We start from the raw sequence: 18,777 nt of genomic DNA, 5'->3' as shown, positions 1-18,777 counted from the left end.
TTCATGGTAAGCATGGACTATGGCAGTTTCTCAAAAAGCTAAGTGTAATATAACCCAGCAATTCCACTCCCCAGGTGTACCCTCAAAAGATCTGAAAACTGCTACAAAAATAAATACAGGTACATGCATGCTCTTAGCAGCACAGTTCACAGTAGGTAAACAAAATATAAACTTATTTTATAGTGTATGTAGACATAAATCCATATGTGATGGAATATTATACACCCATTAAAAAGAATGAAATACTGATAAGTGCTTTGATGGTGATGAACCTTAAAAACATTTTGCTAATTGAAAGTAGCCAGACATAAAAGGTCACACATTGTATGATTCCATTTACATGGAATATTCAGAAGAAGAAAATTCATAGAGATAGAAAACAGTTCATTGGTTGCCGGGAACTGCTGGTAAAGAGTGAAATAGAACAGCTATTTAATGGAGCAGGGTTTCCTTTAGGGGTGTTAAAAATGTCTTAGAACTAGGTGTAGGTAGCGGAGGGGGCAAAACAGGGTGAACATACTAAATGCATTTAATCTTTGGTTTTAGATGGTTTCTTTTGTTATGTGAATTTCACCTCAAGTTTTTAAAAAACCTAGGAGAACATTTCTATACTCATGATCAAATCTGGCCCATTGCCTATATTTGAACAGCCCACAAACTAAAAAAGACTTACATTTTTAATTGAGAAAAATAATTCCAAAAAGTTTTTAAAGAATAATACTTAATAATACTTAATACAAAGTCAAACTCAACATTTATAAGTGTTAAGGACACACAGCCATGCTCATTTGCTTACTTATCATCACTACTCGCTGTTTTTACCATTATAATGGCAGTCTTGAAGAGGTGCAACAAAAACTGTCATCTTCAAAGTCTAAAACATTTACCTTCTTGCCCTTTAAAAAGAAACTGATCCCGGATATAACTCCCCAGAAGTTAAAAACAAAAAAGTCATCGTAAACTTATGCAAAACTTGAAGTTATTGTTGAAGGGTTTTCTTCCGGAAAGATCCTTCACTCGCTCCAGATTCTTGAAATAGGTGTTTTTCGAGGGACCTGGAAGCCATCAGCTTCCTCCTGATTGGCCCCCAAACCACATATTAAAAATACCACACTAAATAGCAACAACAGGGTTCTAACATGGTTGTGAATGTCGTAAAAACATCGCTGGTGGCTTGTTCCACTTGGGAAAGATCGCCACCCAAGAGGCTTCAAAGTGGCAAATGAGGCCCCGGGAGGCATGTGCCCCTGTGGATAAAGCTGCCCTTCTCAGTACCGACAGCCACCTTGCCATTCTCCCAGGGCTTCCCAGACACCAGCCGGCTCTGAAACAGGAAGTCTGCCGACTCAGATGTCCAGTGACTGGGAACACACACCTCTTCAACTTGCTTTGCTCTTTTATTTTTCTTTTGAATATTTTCTCTCCTTTCCCAAACTTTTTCCAGTGCAGAGCTTTGATGCTACTCCCTAGAGGATCTCTCCAGAAGAATGCCCTGCTCTGCCCCATGAGCAATCCCTAGAAAGCTGTGGGATCAATTCCATTTACACAGCAGTTGGCACGTGCTTTAACAAGTTGTTCTGATTTTCCTTGTTCAATCATGAGCCTTCAAACTTTTAAGTAATGTAGTCTGCCTCAGCGTTTAGAGGTCCCTTAACCATAGATGTATCCCATTAATACATAAATAGACATTTTTTATGTAAATGTTTAACTCTTATTTAAAGAATATTTATATATTTCACCAGTATGAATTATATTTATAAAATAGCTATTGAGTGAATTCTTCTATAAATGATGTACTTCTCCAATATTTTGTATCATATTTGTGTTCAAAAGACACAACTTGTATAAAGCAAGGATCAGTTTAGTTGTTTGTAGATATAAGAGAGATAAAGAAACAGAACACACAGGAGAGTAAAGGGGTATAAGGAGACCCATGCTTTCATCAAGATCATGCCTTGTCAAATCCTGAGTATGGTATATCCAGTTCAGCTTTAAAGAATTAGAATTCCAGGGAAAGTCACCAGAGCTGCAGATGACCCAGTGTGTAGCCATCTTACCATTTCTTTTGCATAGCTCAGAAACCAAGCGCCTTGACCAAGGTCTCAGAACTAAGGACTATTATCCAAACCTTTTGGTACCGTAGGCCTGAATTTTTCCACCTCCTGGGCTGTCTTCATAAATGATATGTATATTTACATAAGCACATATCCAAACATCCAAATATAATTCATGCATAAACACTGTAATGATTTGTAAAACATCAGCCCTACTTTTGTATTCTTGCTTTCATACTTCATCCTGGATCTAGGCTTCCTTTAAAAAAAAAAAAAATCAACCCAGATAAGAACATTATTAATGAAAATAATTATTTTCATTATTTTTGTGAACATTTCACAAATGTTGGTGTCATTTTTAAAATTTAAAATAAGTTGTTGAATAGATGCATAACAGAACTAGAAATAGCAGTGTATGCTTACATTGGCTAAAGCATTTACAGTCTTGCCTCCTAACATGTTACTGATCGGGTAAGTAATCACCTCCTTAGAGGGTTTGGTAATAGTAAGTGCATTGGGAAGAACTCTATTTTCCACACTCTAACGCTGCATGTTTTCAAGCGCTTGCACTGGGCTACAGGTCACTAGAACCTATATAATCCCTTATTCAAATTCGTTAAGGGGACCTGCATCTCTATAGTGGAAAATGCCAGTTCACATTTGTTGCCTCCAAGAACCTCTTTTATGTAATCCACCACAAGTGTGATCAGAATGCTTCTTTCAAAGAGTGTGTTGGAACAGGATAGTCACTGCTCCAGAATATTCTCAGGAAAACTTTTAAGTACCGGGAAATTCTTACTACTTCTTATCAAACTCATCTTCATTGACTATGTGGTTACATATCTGTTATTTTTATTTTATCATTATTAAAGACTGAAGAGGGTCATAAATACCTCCTTTCAATTTCAGTAGAAGAAATCTGGAGCAGATCTGCTGATATGCAGAAGGCTGGGGGAGAAGGGAAGAGAGCGGGCTTCAGAATCGATAGACCTGGACCCTAGTCCTCTGTCTTTCCTCACTAGCTGCAAGTCCTTGGGCTTCAGTCCACTCTTTATTAAAATGAAGGAATGAAAATTCTTATCTCACAGGATGTTGAAATTCTAAGAGAATAAGTCCCAATATTGAGCTCCACAGCTAACAATTTCCATACTCAACATTTGTTAATTCTTTCCAGTGAAGTTGCCAGTTACAGTTATCCTTCCCTACCTGAGTTAAATGTTAAAAATAACATTTTACATACAAAATGTAATGTTCACTTATTAATAAAACGAGGCTACATCCAGGAAATTGTTTAACACAGTGCACAAGAGCTTGATAATTTTTAATTCCTTTCTGCAGAATCAGGAATTCAGGTTTCTAACTTCCAGTACCATATTCTTTCAGACAAGTGTGTGTGTGCTTATATATCCACTGACAAACCCCCTCAAAAATATTAGTTCTATCCCTTCTCTCCATTTTTTTTTCTTTCACATTATTATTTTTTCCATATAGGGAAGGACAGAATCATTCCCCATTTGGCTTAGTTGACTTATGTGACTTTAGAATCTTTGTATCAGTATATCAAAGAGAAACAGCGTGTGAAAGAAATGGAAATACATCCCGTGTTCTGTACATATTTTTTAAATCCCACTGTGAAGCACTGGCTTCTTGAAATCATTCTGGGATTAGATTTCTGAAGCCACAAGTTTTTAAGAGTTGACACTAAATATGTAATATTATGATTTCTTTGTGACCATTCAAGCCATCATTTATATAGGTTAAGCCAACTGCTTTTTCTTTGAGTTTATGCATGAAACTATGTCAAACTTGTTATGCTTAACTCTCCTATAGTTAGGTATGTTTACGTCTAGAGTAGCAGGCACTTCTGAGTTCTATAGATGATGCAATGATGAATATTTGAGGCATCTTTCAGGCATAACAAAGCATATCGTAGGACACGTGGGGGACCTGACCCTTGGTCACAACTCATACCATAAAGAGGAAGCAGAGGCCAGTGTGAACTGTTACCAGGGAGAAGACCTCAAGCAAACTCACAGATGTTGAGAAGTGCAGCTAACTTGATCCTGCCAGATGTCGACATCTGCTTTGAGAAAGGTGTGAAGAGCTAATAGCAGAGAGGATGGAGTGGTTCCCAGAACCAGCCTTCAGCTGGCTTCTTAACAAATCAGGTTAAGTCAGGTGGGCATCTTAGTGAATAGTACCAAGCCTGGATTGGAGAGTGCCCCGGAGCTTGGAGAGTTCTGGGTCCCAACAAACCAGGATGCAGTCACATTGGAACATCAGTATGAAAATCAAGACAGCCATGTAGGAGCCCACACAGTGAAGATCTGCAGGCAATTCAAACCTGGTGGTCACACAGACCTCAGGAGTCAGGGGGCATGAGAAGTTTAGCTCTTTTCATAGTATCCATTGGGCAAAGCCCCAATATTCTCTTAACCTGGATATTTGTGTGGCCCGGGCCTGGGTAGAAAAGAATGTAGGTTGTGCCAGGCATTTTACTGGTCACAACAGACCCAGAGGTGAATAAACCAGTGTTTCATGTTAGATCCACCATAGTAGAGGAGGAGACGGCCTGTTGTGATAGGTGCTCTGGCAACAGAGAGGGCCAGAGGAAGGCGTGTGTTCTGCAGTTGAAGAGGGAGTGAGGGTACTGTGCAGGATTGTACTTAAAGACAGTTCATGATTAGAAGCTATTTACCCTCTCAACAAAGCAGGCTGAGGAGGAAGTGTGAGCAGCACCCGAGAGCTGATCCAAACACCCTAACAGGAACCAGAAATGATCTGATAGAGCAGAGAAGGGACCCAAGGTTTCATGTTGAAAACGAGGCAGGAAAATTAGGCAAAGACTCTATCATGGAGGCCTTCTTCGGCTGATTGTCACATAATTCTGTTGCATTCATTGTAATGGTGTACATTCAAGGACAATAGGCTCATGAACAATGCTGGCTGCATTATTATCTGTTTTTGCAACCCAGCAGCAGTTACATTCCTGTCTTTAGTTTTAAAACACTCACTCTATCATTTTTACTATTGTTTGTATAGATTCCGGCCTTTAAATACCAAGGGTCTACCCAGACACCAAAAGCTTACCTATTGCTTTCACTTTCGTATCTCCAGCTTTGAGACCCTTCTGCCACTTCGCTCTCTCTGGGCTCTGTATACTCTTGATACAGGCATTCCTGGTAGGCTCCTTTACTAGAATCCAGTAGTTAAACCAATAAGATCAGGGTCCTGGAAGATCTTTGGACTACCTTGCTTATATTTACCTTTGAATCATTTATAGATATTGTATGCAACCTAAGAAATATTTTTGGCCATACAATAGTCTCCTCTTAACCCATAGTTTTCCACAGTTTTAATTACCTATGATTGACTATAGTCTGAAAATATAAAGTGGAACATTCCATGAATAAACAATTCAAAAGTTTCAAATGTGCACACCTTTCTAAGTAGTGTGATGAGATCTCATGCTGTCGACTCTGTCCCGCCCAGGGTGTGACTTATCCCTTCATCCAGTATCTCAGTGCTGTATGTGCTGCCTGCCCATCAATCACTTAGTAGCCATCTCCATTATCAGACCAACCGTCAGTGTTTCATAGTACTTGTGTTCAAGTTAGAAGGTCAGTAGTAGCCAAAGGCTACAGCACCATGCTTGAGTCATTCACCTCACTTCATCTCATCACATGGTATCATCTCACATCCTCACGTGAAGGATAGGTTCAGCCCAGAAGATATTTTGAGAAAGAAAGACCCCATTCACATAACTTTTGTTACAGTATATTGTTCTAATTCTTCTATTTTATTATTAGTTGTGGCTATTAAATTTCTACTGTACCTTATTTGTGGATGAAAATTATCATATGTATATATAGTGAAAAGCATCATCTACATAGGGTTTGGTACTATCCAAGATCCCACTGAGGGTCTTTAACATATTGTCCACTGAGGAAAGAGAGGACTATTGTACTTATAGATAGACATATACCCACATACACACACATACATGAAATACATATGTGTGTGTGTGTAGGTGAGAGAGATTTTCCCAACTCATAGTAAAGACTGTTTTGATTATCTAAGCTACATTAATTTTCATCAAATATATTATATGAGTAATTCTATGATTGTACAAACTGCAAATATACTAGATATTAGTTTGCTGTTCATTAAATACTTTCTTACACAATTTTTTTTTCATTCTCCAAATTGCTTCTGTAGTTAAGAGATCTAAATTGTAAAGCATTGTTTTATCTTTAACTTTGACATTAAATGAAATTTGACTGAGGGCTAAGCAATGTCCAAATGGCAAAATCTTATCAAAATTAGTCTGGTCAATTGTTTAAAATACATATGTAATAAATTCCATTTAACAAGAAAACAGGAGTATGTCATCTAATGTAGTAGAGTCACCAGCCTTGAGAAAAATTCTTCAAATTTTTCTCCCAGCATATGTGTTGACTTAATGTTCTAGGGCTTCAATATTTGGTTTTTTTATGGACAGCTCACTTATTCAACATGGTGAAAGATACCATGTTCACGAAGCAGCCCAGAACCTGACACCTAATGGGTGCTGTGTTGACTTGCATTGGTCCATTCCAAACTCCATTTGAACATTGTGACTAACATTCTTAATTTTCAACTGTAATTCACAAAACTCTCAGATTTGTCCCAGAACTTCAAAGGTCCAGGGAAAAATTGATGATGATGTAATAACTGGCCCCACACTTTGCCTCCATCACCACGTGCCAGGAGTCACATCATTCCAGGGGACCAACTTGACCCTGTTTCCACAGACTTCCTTTTTATTTATTTTGCTTGTTTGTTTCACAGTGCTGTATGAGAATAGTTTGAAGACAGGTCGTACTGAAAGCACTACAATGGAGCCTGTCCCTTTCCAGATTCCCTTCTAAAAGGCAGCCACTTTCACCTCAATTGTTTCCCCTTGAATTTATGTCAATAGTTCTAAATGTTGTGCTCTGCTGCTATTTATTGATTAATCAAACATTTATTGTCTTCCTGCCATAAAAGATAAGGATTCAGCTCTCAGACCAACAGCACCACCTATTATTCTTCCCTTCCTTGTGGCCTTTCCAGAAGAGTTATATCACAATCTTTGCTCCCTTGCTCCCTCTCACCAAGTAGTTTTATCACAATTTTGTGTTAACTAGATGGTCAATTTATGCACTATGTATGACGACTGTTAATTTCTAACTCAAGTGCTACAGTATGATTGTCTTTCCTTACATTTTACTTTCCTCATATTGATGTTGCCTTTTTACCTACTTAATTTTTCATGCATCTATCCTCTTTTCAAATACTTCCCCAGATTTCTCAAATGCCAAATCTCTTATAATATTCAAACCTCAAAATAATCAATAAACTTTTAAGTCCCCCCCCCCTTTTTTTATTTCAGTGTACTGCCTTCTTGCAGCTCCACTTGAGGGCAATTGCAGAGTTATCATATGGGCATATAATTAATTTACCTCTCCTCTTTGTCAGTTCTGTTGTACACTAGATCTGATATTCTCTTTTCTGATTTATTCCCTCACTTTTTTTTTTTTTTTTTTTTTTTTTTTTTTGTGGTGCTGGGGATTGAACCCAGGGTCTTGTGCTTGCAAGGCAAGCACTCTACCAACTGAGCTATCTCCCCAGCCCCATTCCCTCACTCTTCTAAGGAACATTCTCCAGCAATTTTTTTAAGATCATGTGGAAAGTAAGCATTTTAAAACCCTAAATATGTATTTATTCAACCTTTGCATGTGTTTGATTATTTGGCTGGGTATAAAATTCTGGGGTGAAAAACATTTTCTCTCAGAACCTGGAAATTTGACAGTTTTCAAAGTTCCCTGGGCTTCTAGTTTCCAAGTTGCTTTGGGAAAGCTAATGTTATCTTCTATTACAGTGCTTACCATACTGTCACTTGCTTTCTATCTCCGAAATATATGTTCAACTCTCTTCTACTCTGCCCACTCTTCTAAGTAAACTCATTCTTTGGAGTCTGTGCCATTTTTTTCTTTTAATACCTTGACTGTAACTTTAGTGAGGTTTTGTTATGAATAAATGGGAAATGATCAGTCCACCATTTTTTTACCCAAAATCCAGTGACATCTTTATTTCTAAGCATTTAAACCTACTCAATTTGTTATATATATATATATATATATATATATATATATATATATATACAGTCCCTGACTTCAAATCTTCAAATAGCTCAACTTATGAGTTCTTAATTTTGTGATGTGAAAGCCTCATGTATTCAATAGAAACCGTAGTTCAAAATCTGATCTTTTGCCTGGTTAATAATAGACTATGTATTACTCTTGTGATTCTGGCAGCAGTAGTAAGGCATAGCTCCCTGTCTGCCACATGGTCACAACCAATACTCTTCAGTGTACTGTGCTACTGAACTGTGTTTTCTGGTAGGTCAAGTGCACCACACACACTTTTTACTTAATATTTTCAACTTATAATGAGTTTCTTAGGATATAACCCCATCATAAGTGAAGGAGCATCTGTAGTATGAGAGTATTCTATTAGCAGCCTGAGGTAGGTAGACTGTTCCCATTTGGTGATGAGATAGCTGATCCGGAAATATTGCAATTCTTTTAAATTTAAAGAACCAGTACTAGACATATTCAAATTTAAAACTGAGGGTTGTTCTCCCCCTCAGGCCTAAGGCACACATAATACAATGTACTTTTGATGAAAGTCACAAGTAACAAAATAAGTCAGACCATGGCTTCTCTGTGTCTTGCTAGAGTAAACTAATGTCACTGCTGTGATGTGAATCATTCCTTTGAACTATTCTCTGAACTTCAGAACATGAGCTCTCCTCTTCAATCACTTTTGTTATTCCACAGTGGAAATTGAAATACCTAAAACAAAATAATTGCTGGTGGTCTGACTCACACAAAACAGTGGAGTGTATGACAACAGACATGGAAAACTGAAATCATTGCTTTTGGGTTTAAAGGAAAATTTACCTTAATATATAATGATACTCTTCCAGAGTCCAGCACACAATGAAACAACTTTCATCTTTGAAGTTTCTACTTACCTTTCCACATAGAGCACAAATAGCATTCTCTAATTTGAAAATAAAAAATAAGTCATTACTTTTCACATCTAGTCTTATGAAAACATGGCAGTCTTTCAGCTAAGTGATTAGTCTCAAAAAGAAAAGGGACTTTCCAACCAATATTTATGAACAAGTACACCTACCCAGTAATTTATGGTGTGTGTATATGTCACCTCAGCTTTCCATCAGCAGACACGCTTTGTATTAAACAGTGCCTTCCCAAAGGGAGAATTCGGGTAACACCGCAAAAGGGTTTCTAGTTCAAAGATTTGCCCATTGACGTTTCCCAGGTGAATTTCAGGCTTTGCACTCCCCCCTTTTTTTTAAAATCATTGAACTAACCCCAACTTCATCTCCATGTAGGTTAAACAACCTAAAAGAATGGGAGGAAATATTAGGGTCAAGCAGTGCAAGAGTGAAAATAGGGAAGACCTAATCCGACCTGTGGCAAATCATTCAAAAATACCCTCGAGGCTTCTGGTCCTTAGAATTACATCTGTATTTAGAAATGCAGATGGAGCTCTAGCTCTTGAATATTTTTTCTATGTTGTTGATGAATCAGTTTCAATAACTACCTCAGATCATTGTTTCGCTGCATAAGTGAGGATGAAAGAATGTTTTCGTTAATTTACTTAATGCATGTTTATCGGGCATCATGCTCAATGGCAAATGAACAGGCACGGTTCTTAGCCTCACCGAGTTTGCAGTCCAGAGGAAGACAGAGACAAATTCTCAAACAAATAGTGATAGTGATGAATGTTATAAAAGATAACCACAGCATCCTGGGAGGAAGGATAATAGGAAAAATCCAATTTAGACTGGAGAGACAAAAAATGTTTTTCAGGAATCCTGACTGAAGAAAGACAAGAGATGCAAATATAAGGCATCGCTTAGCCCTAAGAAGAATAGTAGAAACAGCATTCCAAACATATGAAGGCCTAGGTGTAAAGGCCCTGAGGAATTAAAGAACTTATGCCTTCAAGGAACTAAAAGTAGGCCACGTGGCTAAAACCTAGTGAACGAGAGGGGTTGGCCTGAGACAAAGTCAAAGGTGGGCACCCACCCAATCATGCTTGGCCTCCTTGGTCAACATTTTGAATGACATCAGAAAGACAGGAAGAACCTGCTCAAAGATGTCTCAGCAAAAGAAAGAAGTGATTAAATTATAAAAAGACTACTTTGGCCACTGTATATACACTGGGTTATAAAAGGTAAAACAACAGAGGAAGGGGACGAGGGCGCATTGGTGGAGAAGGTGGTGGGTTTTAAAGTGATCTTGGGATATCCTCATTGTGGACCTGTGGTCAGTTGCCATACTTGGGTGCCTGTGGACCCAGATCTCTCATTCTGTGATCATATTCATTCTGCTATTTCCACCCTAGAGACTACATTTTTAGAGACCCACTGCCACTCCAGGTGGTCTTCTTGGCCACCATCTGCATAATCCACATCTGTCCTATCATGCCATTTTACCTCACACAAGCGTTCAGAGTGCCAGCCTTGTCTAAAAGGACATCTTGTCACCCATGTCTTCTACCTTAAGACTTCCCCAGGCCTGGGTATGGCCATGGCCTCATGTCACACCAACTCCAAAGGACACAGGCCAAGTTTTTAAAATGGTCTCCTTGAAGATTTCTTTTGGAAACCACAAGGCAGTACCTCTCTTCTCATTCTGGTAGAGGAGGAGGGATGAGATTAGTAGTGCCTCAGTAGCTCCACAGAGAGAGCCTCTCTCCACTGTCCCACCTTCTGTCCTCTTTTCTAATATACTTGAGGTGCTTGGTCATTTAAGAGTAGTAGAATCTATTTTGGCACCTCATTTTGAGGCCTGCACAAGGGCCTGCCACCTCATTTTGGTATGTCAGAGCAGATGGCACCTCTTGTTCTGCATATCCTTGTCCTGGAATATGTGGAAGCAGAACACATTCCATTTTAACACCTCCTGGTCTCATCCAGCCCATTCTGAACCATGACTGCAGGTGCCCAGCACTACTGCCATCTTTCTACGGCTCCTATACTCCACACCTTTGTCTGGCCTTCCATTGCCTCTCATTGCCTCAGCCTGGGGCCTTGGTACAGCACTAAAATTGCCAAGATGGCTTCTGCCTCTCCTCCTCAGCCTTCCTTCTTGTGGCCCCATAATGGCACCCTGTTCCAGGAAGTTAAGTGGCTCACTGCAGCAGTGATTTTGTTGCCACCCACCTCCTCTTCCTCTCTTCCCAGGCAGGGGTTGGTATCTGATGGAGTCCTCTGTCCCCTACTGCAGGAGACCATCAACACCCCTTTCACACAGACTATGCCATTTCCCCTGTATCAGTCCTTTTCCTGAGTTTTTCCAAGACCTCAGACCTTGTGATAGGAAGGTAAGCAAGAATGGGTAAAATGTCAGGACCTGTCCTACTCAGTAAGACACAGGAAAGTAAAAACGGGTGACCTACCTGAAGAGTACCAAAAGTGGATTTTGCTCATTTGGATTAAGAGAAAAAAGAAGTGGAGGGACACCAGAGCAGATACCTTAGGTAGAAAATGTGGGAGACGGTCTTTTTTTCATTTTGGAAGTTACATGAAAAAGTCATAAGAAAGAACATCCTGGTTTTAGGAATAACATCTTTCTCAGTGATTTAGACTGGTAGGGTAGGAAAGGGTAGGTTGCATCCTAACCAAAGTTTGCCCTGTGCCTGACAGGAACAAACGCTAAGCACGGACTGCGCTGCAAAGCCTGTAAGATGAGCATCCACCACAGGTGCACAGATGGCCTAGCACCCCAGCGGTGCATGGGCAAGCTGGTAAGGGCTCATGCCAGCAGGGAGCCCCAGAACTCCCTGCCCCAACTCCAACTCTTCCACAGCCCTGAAGTCACCCCAGAATCACTTCCCTGCCACGTGGCTCCCTAATTAGCATAAAGAAGAGGTGGAGCTGTGTCAACCCTCTAGACAAATGCTATACATTGGAAAGGAGTCAGGGTCTTTAATAGTGTGACTAACTTTTCCCAGGTTGGGGCTTTCTCAGTGTTAGCACTGCAAATCCTTTATCCTGGGACTGTCCAGGTTTTCAAAGTAGAAGTCATGCACCCCAGGTACCCCCTTTGTCTCAAGCAACTAATTGTCATTTGTTAAGTTATCCTAGTGCCTAATTGGCTGTCGACTCTGTGTCAAAAGAGAACTAAAGCCAGTTCTCCACAAAAGGGAAACAGAGTAATAACTCTTTAACTGCCATATTGGCCAAATGAAGAAATATCGGATGGTCTTGGCATTCTGGGCTGATCATACCAGGAGTGCGGGCTTCAGTCCTGGTGCTCCACACTGATAGAAAGCAACCCAGAGCATGCCTGAGGGTATTTGAAACTAGGATGGCCAAAGAATTGTACCGATGGTGTCTACTATAGAGGATAAATCAATGGAACATAACAACTGTCTTCAAAAAATGTAAGACCATCACATAGAAGAGTAGTGCCATCATCTTTTCTGGCTCTGTGGAAAAGACTTAGGATCAGTAGGCTTGACACTCAGATATAATGTCACCAAAGACCTGCCTTCAGGGCTAAGGAATGTTCCTGTCACCTTCCTGCCATCGACAGTATTCAAAGGAGAACACCTCTTGCCAGGAACATTGGAGAGGATCTTGGGATTTAGTAGAAACCAGGCCACCAAGTTCCCTTCTAACAATGGGAATTCTAAGTCCAGGTTCTTACAAAGTGTATCCATTTGCTCTGACTGACAGTGTCCTCTTTTCTCAAATCCCTTCCATTTTCATCTGTTCCCCTCCTCCTTCTCCAACGGTGGTTCCTACAAACCAAGGCAAAGATCATGGATGAGAGATCAGAAAAACAGAACAGAATGCAGAAAGAAAGGAAACAATTCTGAGGAAAACTCTTCAGATACGCCTTTAGGTCTTTGGGTCTACCTTCTCATGCCCAGGATTTTATGAATTTAATAAAGCACAATAATAAACTGTGGTGAAAGAATGCAAGGCAATCCCTTTGTCCTGGGAGATAATGAGGACACTGCACACAGCAGAAGCTGCAGTGCTCAGCAGGCAGAGAAGAAGAAGGACACGAAGTCTAGGGCAGGAACTTGCTGTCTGGATGTAGCATAACTTGCTTATTGCCATCTCTTTCCTCCTCCCCACTCCCCTTTTTAGTGGTGAAGAATTAATAGGATAAGTCAGCATCTTAAAGGGAGGAACCAACTTGTTTTATTTTGGGAATGCAGGTGATTTTCTCCATTTCTTTGATGACATTAAGACCCTCCTTTTTCTTATTCTCTCTCCAGCCAAAGGGGTTTCGGCGTTACTACAGCTCCCCCTTGCTCATACATGAACAGTTTGGATGCATTAAAGAAGTTATGCCCATTGGTGAGTTGGACATTGACCAGTTGAGTTGGGTTTTGAGCAGCAAAGTCAGTAATGGCTGCTGTCCTCCAAGGGCTGCAAATGGATGGAAATGGAGAATATCATGTTAAGTGAAATAAGCCAGTCTCTCAAAAAATCAAAGGCAGAATGTTCTCTCTGACATGTGGATGCGAACCCACAACAAGAGAAGGGAAGATTAGCAGTTCATTGGACTAGACAAAGGGGAATGAAGGGAAGGGAGAGGAGATGGGAATAGAAAAGAATAGAATTAATTGGACACCTTTCCCATCCTTATATGTGAATAGGCGACCAATGTAACTCCACATGGTACACAATCACAATAATGGGATCCTAACTAGAAAGAGTGATACTTGGTCTATATAAGTATAATGGGTTAAAATACACTCTACTGCGTATCTAGAAAGAACAAATTAAATTAAAAAAAAAAAAAACAGTGGCTGTCTTTGTTTGGTGGATGCTTGGGTTCTAATTCTTTTGCTGGAGGGGAAACAGGTGGTAGACCAAATTCTCCAGAAAACTTTCATCCACTCCCTGATGAAGTTTGAAAAACACCCAAGTCCCAAAGGCCACTGATATGCTTTCATCAGCAGCATGGAAGAGTGCCAAGAGCATGGGACACAGCTTCCCAAAGACCTGTGCTGAGCTGGTGGCCCACTGTTCTCTGCACAAATAACTGGAACTGTCAGATCCTACAAAGTTAGACGGGCAGTCACTGTTTTCATAGATGTTGTGAGGTAGGTAGATAGATGGATAGGTAGGTAGATAAGAATAGATACGTAGTAAGTATATTATAAACCAATAAGTATAAAGTAGGAAATCAGGGAATATCAATTATTCTTTAATAAGGACCTAAATAATGCCCTATATGTATAGATATTCTGGCTTACATTTCTTCTTTTATAATCTTTCAGTTTTCTTCTTTTTTTTTTTTTTTTCTGTCTCTAAAATTCTTGATGCCTATTTTCACCCCTTTTGGCAGAACAGGTTTTATAGTAGAAAGTTATAAACTGGAAACCTTTTAATTAGAAATTCATGAAGCCTGGTAATTTCAAATCCCTTTGAAAACACTTGCCTCCTGCTGCAAACACTGTGTCTCAAGAATTTGTACCCAGCGAGCAGAGCCTCCCACTAGAGCGAACTGGTCTCTGGAGCTCTGGGGATGGATCATGAAAGAGGAAAACCCATCACTCAGGAAAAGTTGCAAAAGAGTCCTAGCTGGAAGTTCTGGGTGCCATGGGGAATGTGTACATAGTGGTGTGGCCGTCACATCTCTGAGGGAAGCTCGATCTTCCCAGGGACTGGCAGGTCTGCTGCAAAGAACCTACTTCTTGGAGAAGTGGTGTGTGATTGGCAGGGTGGGTGCTCTCAGGTGAGCTTTCTCAGATGAGCTTTCTCTTCTGTTGCAGCCTGTGGCAATAAGGTGGACCCTGTCTACGAGACCCTTCGCTTTGGCACTTCCCTGGCCCAGAGAACGAAGAAGGGCAGTTCTGGCAGTGGCTCTGATTCACCACACAGGACCTCTGTAATTGTCCTCTTTTCCCCTCAGTTCACCCATGGTGTCTTGGGCAGGGCCAGCCTCAGGCACGGCAGTGTGAGGTGTGAGGGATTTCATCTGAATGAGCCATGAGAGTGGGTCTTCTGGGAGTCAGGTCACCTCCAAAGGGTAACCCAAAGTGCTCTGGGCCACTAAGGGCTAACTTTCTCTTGTCAACACCCGGAGCACATTTTACTTTTCTGCTCAAAGAACATTCTCTTGGTCTCACGACTTTTCCCATTCACCTGCTATTTTTTTTATCCTCTCACCAATATTAGAAGGTCTTTCAGCCAACACTTAAGAATATTTGGCTGAACCTAATGTGGTAGGATACACCTATAAACTGGGGAGGCTAAGGCAGGAGGATACCAAGGTCAAGGCTAACCTCAGCAGCTTAATGAGGCCCTAAGCAACTTAGTAAGATCCTGTCTCAAAATAAAAAGTGGGGTGGTACTGCTGGGCATGGACCTCAGTGGTAAAGCACCCCTAGGTTCAATCCCTAGTACCAAAAAAATAAAATAAAAAAATAAAAAAAGGAAAGAAAAAGAAAAGAAATATTTGACTCAAACAGAAAAGGTCTGGATATTTGAAGTTCTCCTTCCAGCTTCATAAGATAGCTGTTTCTCACATTTCCCCACTCCCTTCTAAGACAGGGTATGTCCCTCGATTTCACAGAAAAACAGTCCTCCCAGAAGTACTCAACCTGTGACTCTGGAACCTCACTCCAAGGCACACTCACCCTCCTAAAGACCTCTTCTGTTTTATCTGATCTAAACCAACTGTTCAATGTTTTTCTGTGCCCACCCTGTTTCTGGTTGTCCCATTCATGACTTCTATAAATGGTCTAAGATGCCACACCACTCTGCAGCCCTTGCGGAAAGCCACCATCCCTCCTAAAAAGAGGCAAGGACCTTCCAGTGCACGCAGCCATTCAGGAGGGCCTGCATAAGTTTACCAGTCTCATTGTTGCAGCCCCTGCAGGATGGAGACATTAGGGCAAGACACAGATGAGTCTCCAAATGGTCTGCTTGACTGGGTCATCATCAGGTGACTAGAGGAGGAGAGGAAGAAGCAGACCACACCACTGGGGGCATTCCCAGGGGCTAAGTTAAGGCAGCTCCCTCACTGGCTGCAGGTCTATTCATAAGATAGCCTGAAACTCCAGGCAGTGCAGGAATGTAGATCAGGCCTGCAGGTAGGTGGGTTTACGGGTCCTCTGATGACACATGTCATTCTAGAAGCCATCTTTAAACTCACTGAAAGCTCTGTTCTTCAGGAACTCCACTGATTTCTCTCACTCAAATTATTATAAAATAATCGTTAATTTTTTTCCTGGCTCATGCCTAAAATTTATGCTAATTAGGGTTTTGTTTTGTTTTTTTCCTATTCAACACACACAAATGAAAAGCCTGAGTTTACTAACACTGTCAGGGACACAAAAGGAGAGGAGGACATGGCTCCACACCCTTAGAATTCACAACTCATTTTGAAAAACCAACAAAGAAGAAAGTTAAAGTTCTCTTTGAAGTTAAAGGTATATTTAACATAAAATATACCTTTATATGCCTTATGCCATTTTATTAAGAATAAGAACATGGGATATATATGTGTCCTATGTTAACAATAACCGTGTCACATGAAAGCTGAAGGATTTTATAGTAAGTTGGAAATGTTTAGTTTCAGTAGACACTGCCTCAAAGCAGTGAGGATACAATTTGTGACAGTTTAAGATACCTGAATCCTTATGATCTTCACAAGAGGAGATCATTATCATTTGGTAGTTCAGAAGATAAGTTTAATTCATGTATTGAAAGAATAATAAAAATGGTGCTAAATGTGATTTTGGGGAAAAAATAAATGTATAGGGATAGAATTTATATTCATGCATCATATAAGAGCATTTGAATCAATGACAGACAACATATATGATGGTGGTCTTATAAGATTATAGCAAAGCTAAAAAGATATTCTTATTGCCTAGTATTTTTACTGTGCATCTTCTCTGTTTAGATAAACAAATACTTATCATTGTATCAAAATTGACTAAAGTATTTAGTACAGTGACATCCTGGTCAGGTTTATTACCTAGAAGCAATAAGCTACACTATATTGCCTAGGCATATGGGCTATACCACCTAGCTTTGTGGAAGTATACTCAATAATCTTCGTACAATGACAAAATGAATTTTTCAGAACATATCCCTGTCACTAAGTGATGCATGGCTCTATATAAATTTGTTATGGTTACATGGGTGAGATAATAATAATAGAATAATAGTAACAATAATAATAATAACACCATAAAGTATTTGCTATTATATAATAATATACATAATGTGTCTAGCATAGAGCTTGGAATAATTTGCACTGAATAAATGGAAGTTGTTACTGCTTTATGTTCACTGAACATGTAAGTCTTAGCTGGATTTCCTTTAAACCTGAGTTATGAATTTAAACAAGGGTGTAATTCACAAGGATTTGAAGAGAGCATTTTCCAAAGCCCCTCTTTGACAGGGCCCATGCCCGGGCTCTGTTGGAAACCCATGATTTCCCCAAGGTTCTGCTGTGTTCTTCTGCTCAGCTCTTCTTCTCTGACCCATCTTCCACTTGCTCTTTAATTTGGACTTTTCCCAGGGATCTGCTTTCACTTGGTCTTCTTATTCTACCTGCTCTTCCTGGTTGATCTTCACATTTCTCTTTTCCAACCATCATCCTTAAGCTTAGCTATTTCGAGTCCTAACTTCTTACCCAAGCACCATGCCAGTCCTACAGATACCACAACATGAGCACATCCAGACTACACTCATGCTCCATTGGTGATTAGATCCCATAAAGCAGAACTCAGAAATATGTATTCTAAGTGCCCTTCTTCTCTGTCACCAATTCTCAGGATTTGAAACTTATCTCTCACCCAGATTGTTATCAAGAAATATGTATGCTACTTTATTCATTTTGAGTCTACTTTTAGCAGCATCTCAAGCTTTATCAACCCTTAAAAACATGTGTAGTTTTTCTAATTAAAACATTCTATTGAGTCACTTCTGCTAGAAGGACAAAGCCCAGACTCCTCAGCATGACTGATATACATGAGCACTTGAAAAATGGTCAAAGAATGAGAAAGAATCAGGAAGAGACTCTTGATGGCCCCAGGATCCTCCGGGGTCCACATCACACTTAACTTCTCACATGCAAGTTCCCATGCTACTGGGCTTATCCATACCCTAAAAATCCACTTTGCTCTTGACAGCACATCTTAGAATGTGTTGCTCCCCACAGTTGCCATTCTTTAAGATATAACTTGATTTCTATCAAATAAAGTCTCCAGACCCCTGCAAGCATGAAAAGTCATTCCTTCCACAAGCCTTCAAGAGCTCCCTTCTTATTGGACATACTTAATTGCACGGTAATTATCTTCTTTTGCATCAATTTCCTTAACTAGATACTGAGTAGCTATACATCAGGGCCTTCTTCCTTATTTACTTCATTACACCAGGGCCTGACAGGGTCTCTGGCACATAGTGGGCGCTTGAGAAATGGTTGAAGAATTGGGAAGAATTAGTAAGGGACTCCTGAAGACAGACCTCAGGGTCCTCCCGGGTTCACATAACACTTTGTTTTTCACAGCCAAGCTCCAGGAACAGTTCTCTGGAGAGCCACGCTCTGCCTACTCACCCACGTGTGTTCTCTAACTCTGCAGATAACATCCCCCTGAGTTTCCTGCTTTGGCCGGTCACCTC

The 18,777-nt window shown here is 40.2% G+C and overlaps 1 protein-coding gene across 1 annotated transcript in view; it reads left to right on the top strand.

Annotated features, from left to right (window-relative positions):
• Positions 1 to 18,777, top strand: part of STAC (SH3 and cysteine rich domain) — a 154,231-nt gene that overhangs the window by 80,310 nt on the left and 55,144 nt on the right. The window contains exons 3-5 of the mRNA XM_079115632.1: positions 11,821 to 11,921; positions 13,407 to 13,488; positions 14,913 to 15,028. Of these exons, the coding sequence (XP_078971758.1) occupies positions 11,821 to 11,921; positions 13,407 to 13,488; positions 14,913 to 15,028 (299 nt within the window). The remainder of the gene's footprint in view (positions 1 to 11,820; positions 11,922 to 13,406; positions 13,489 to 14,912; positions 15,029 to 18,777) is intronic.

Source organism: Sciurus vulgaris (assembly GCF_902686455.1).
Source record: "Sciurus vulgaris genome assembly, chromosome: 16".
NCBI lineage: Eukaryota > Metazoa > Chordata > Mammalia > Rodentia > Sciuridae > Sciurus > Sciurus vulgaris.
This window is presented reverse-complemented; position numbering and strand designations above follow the sequence as displayed.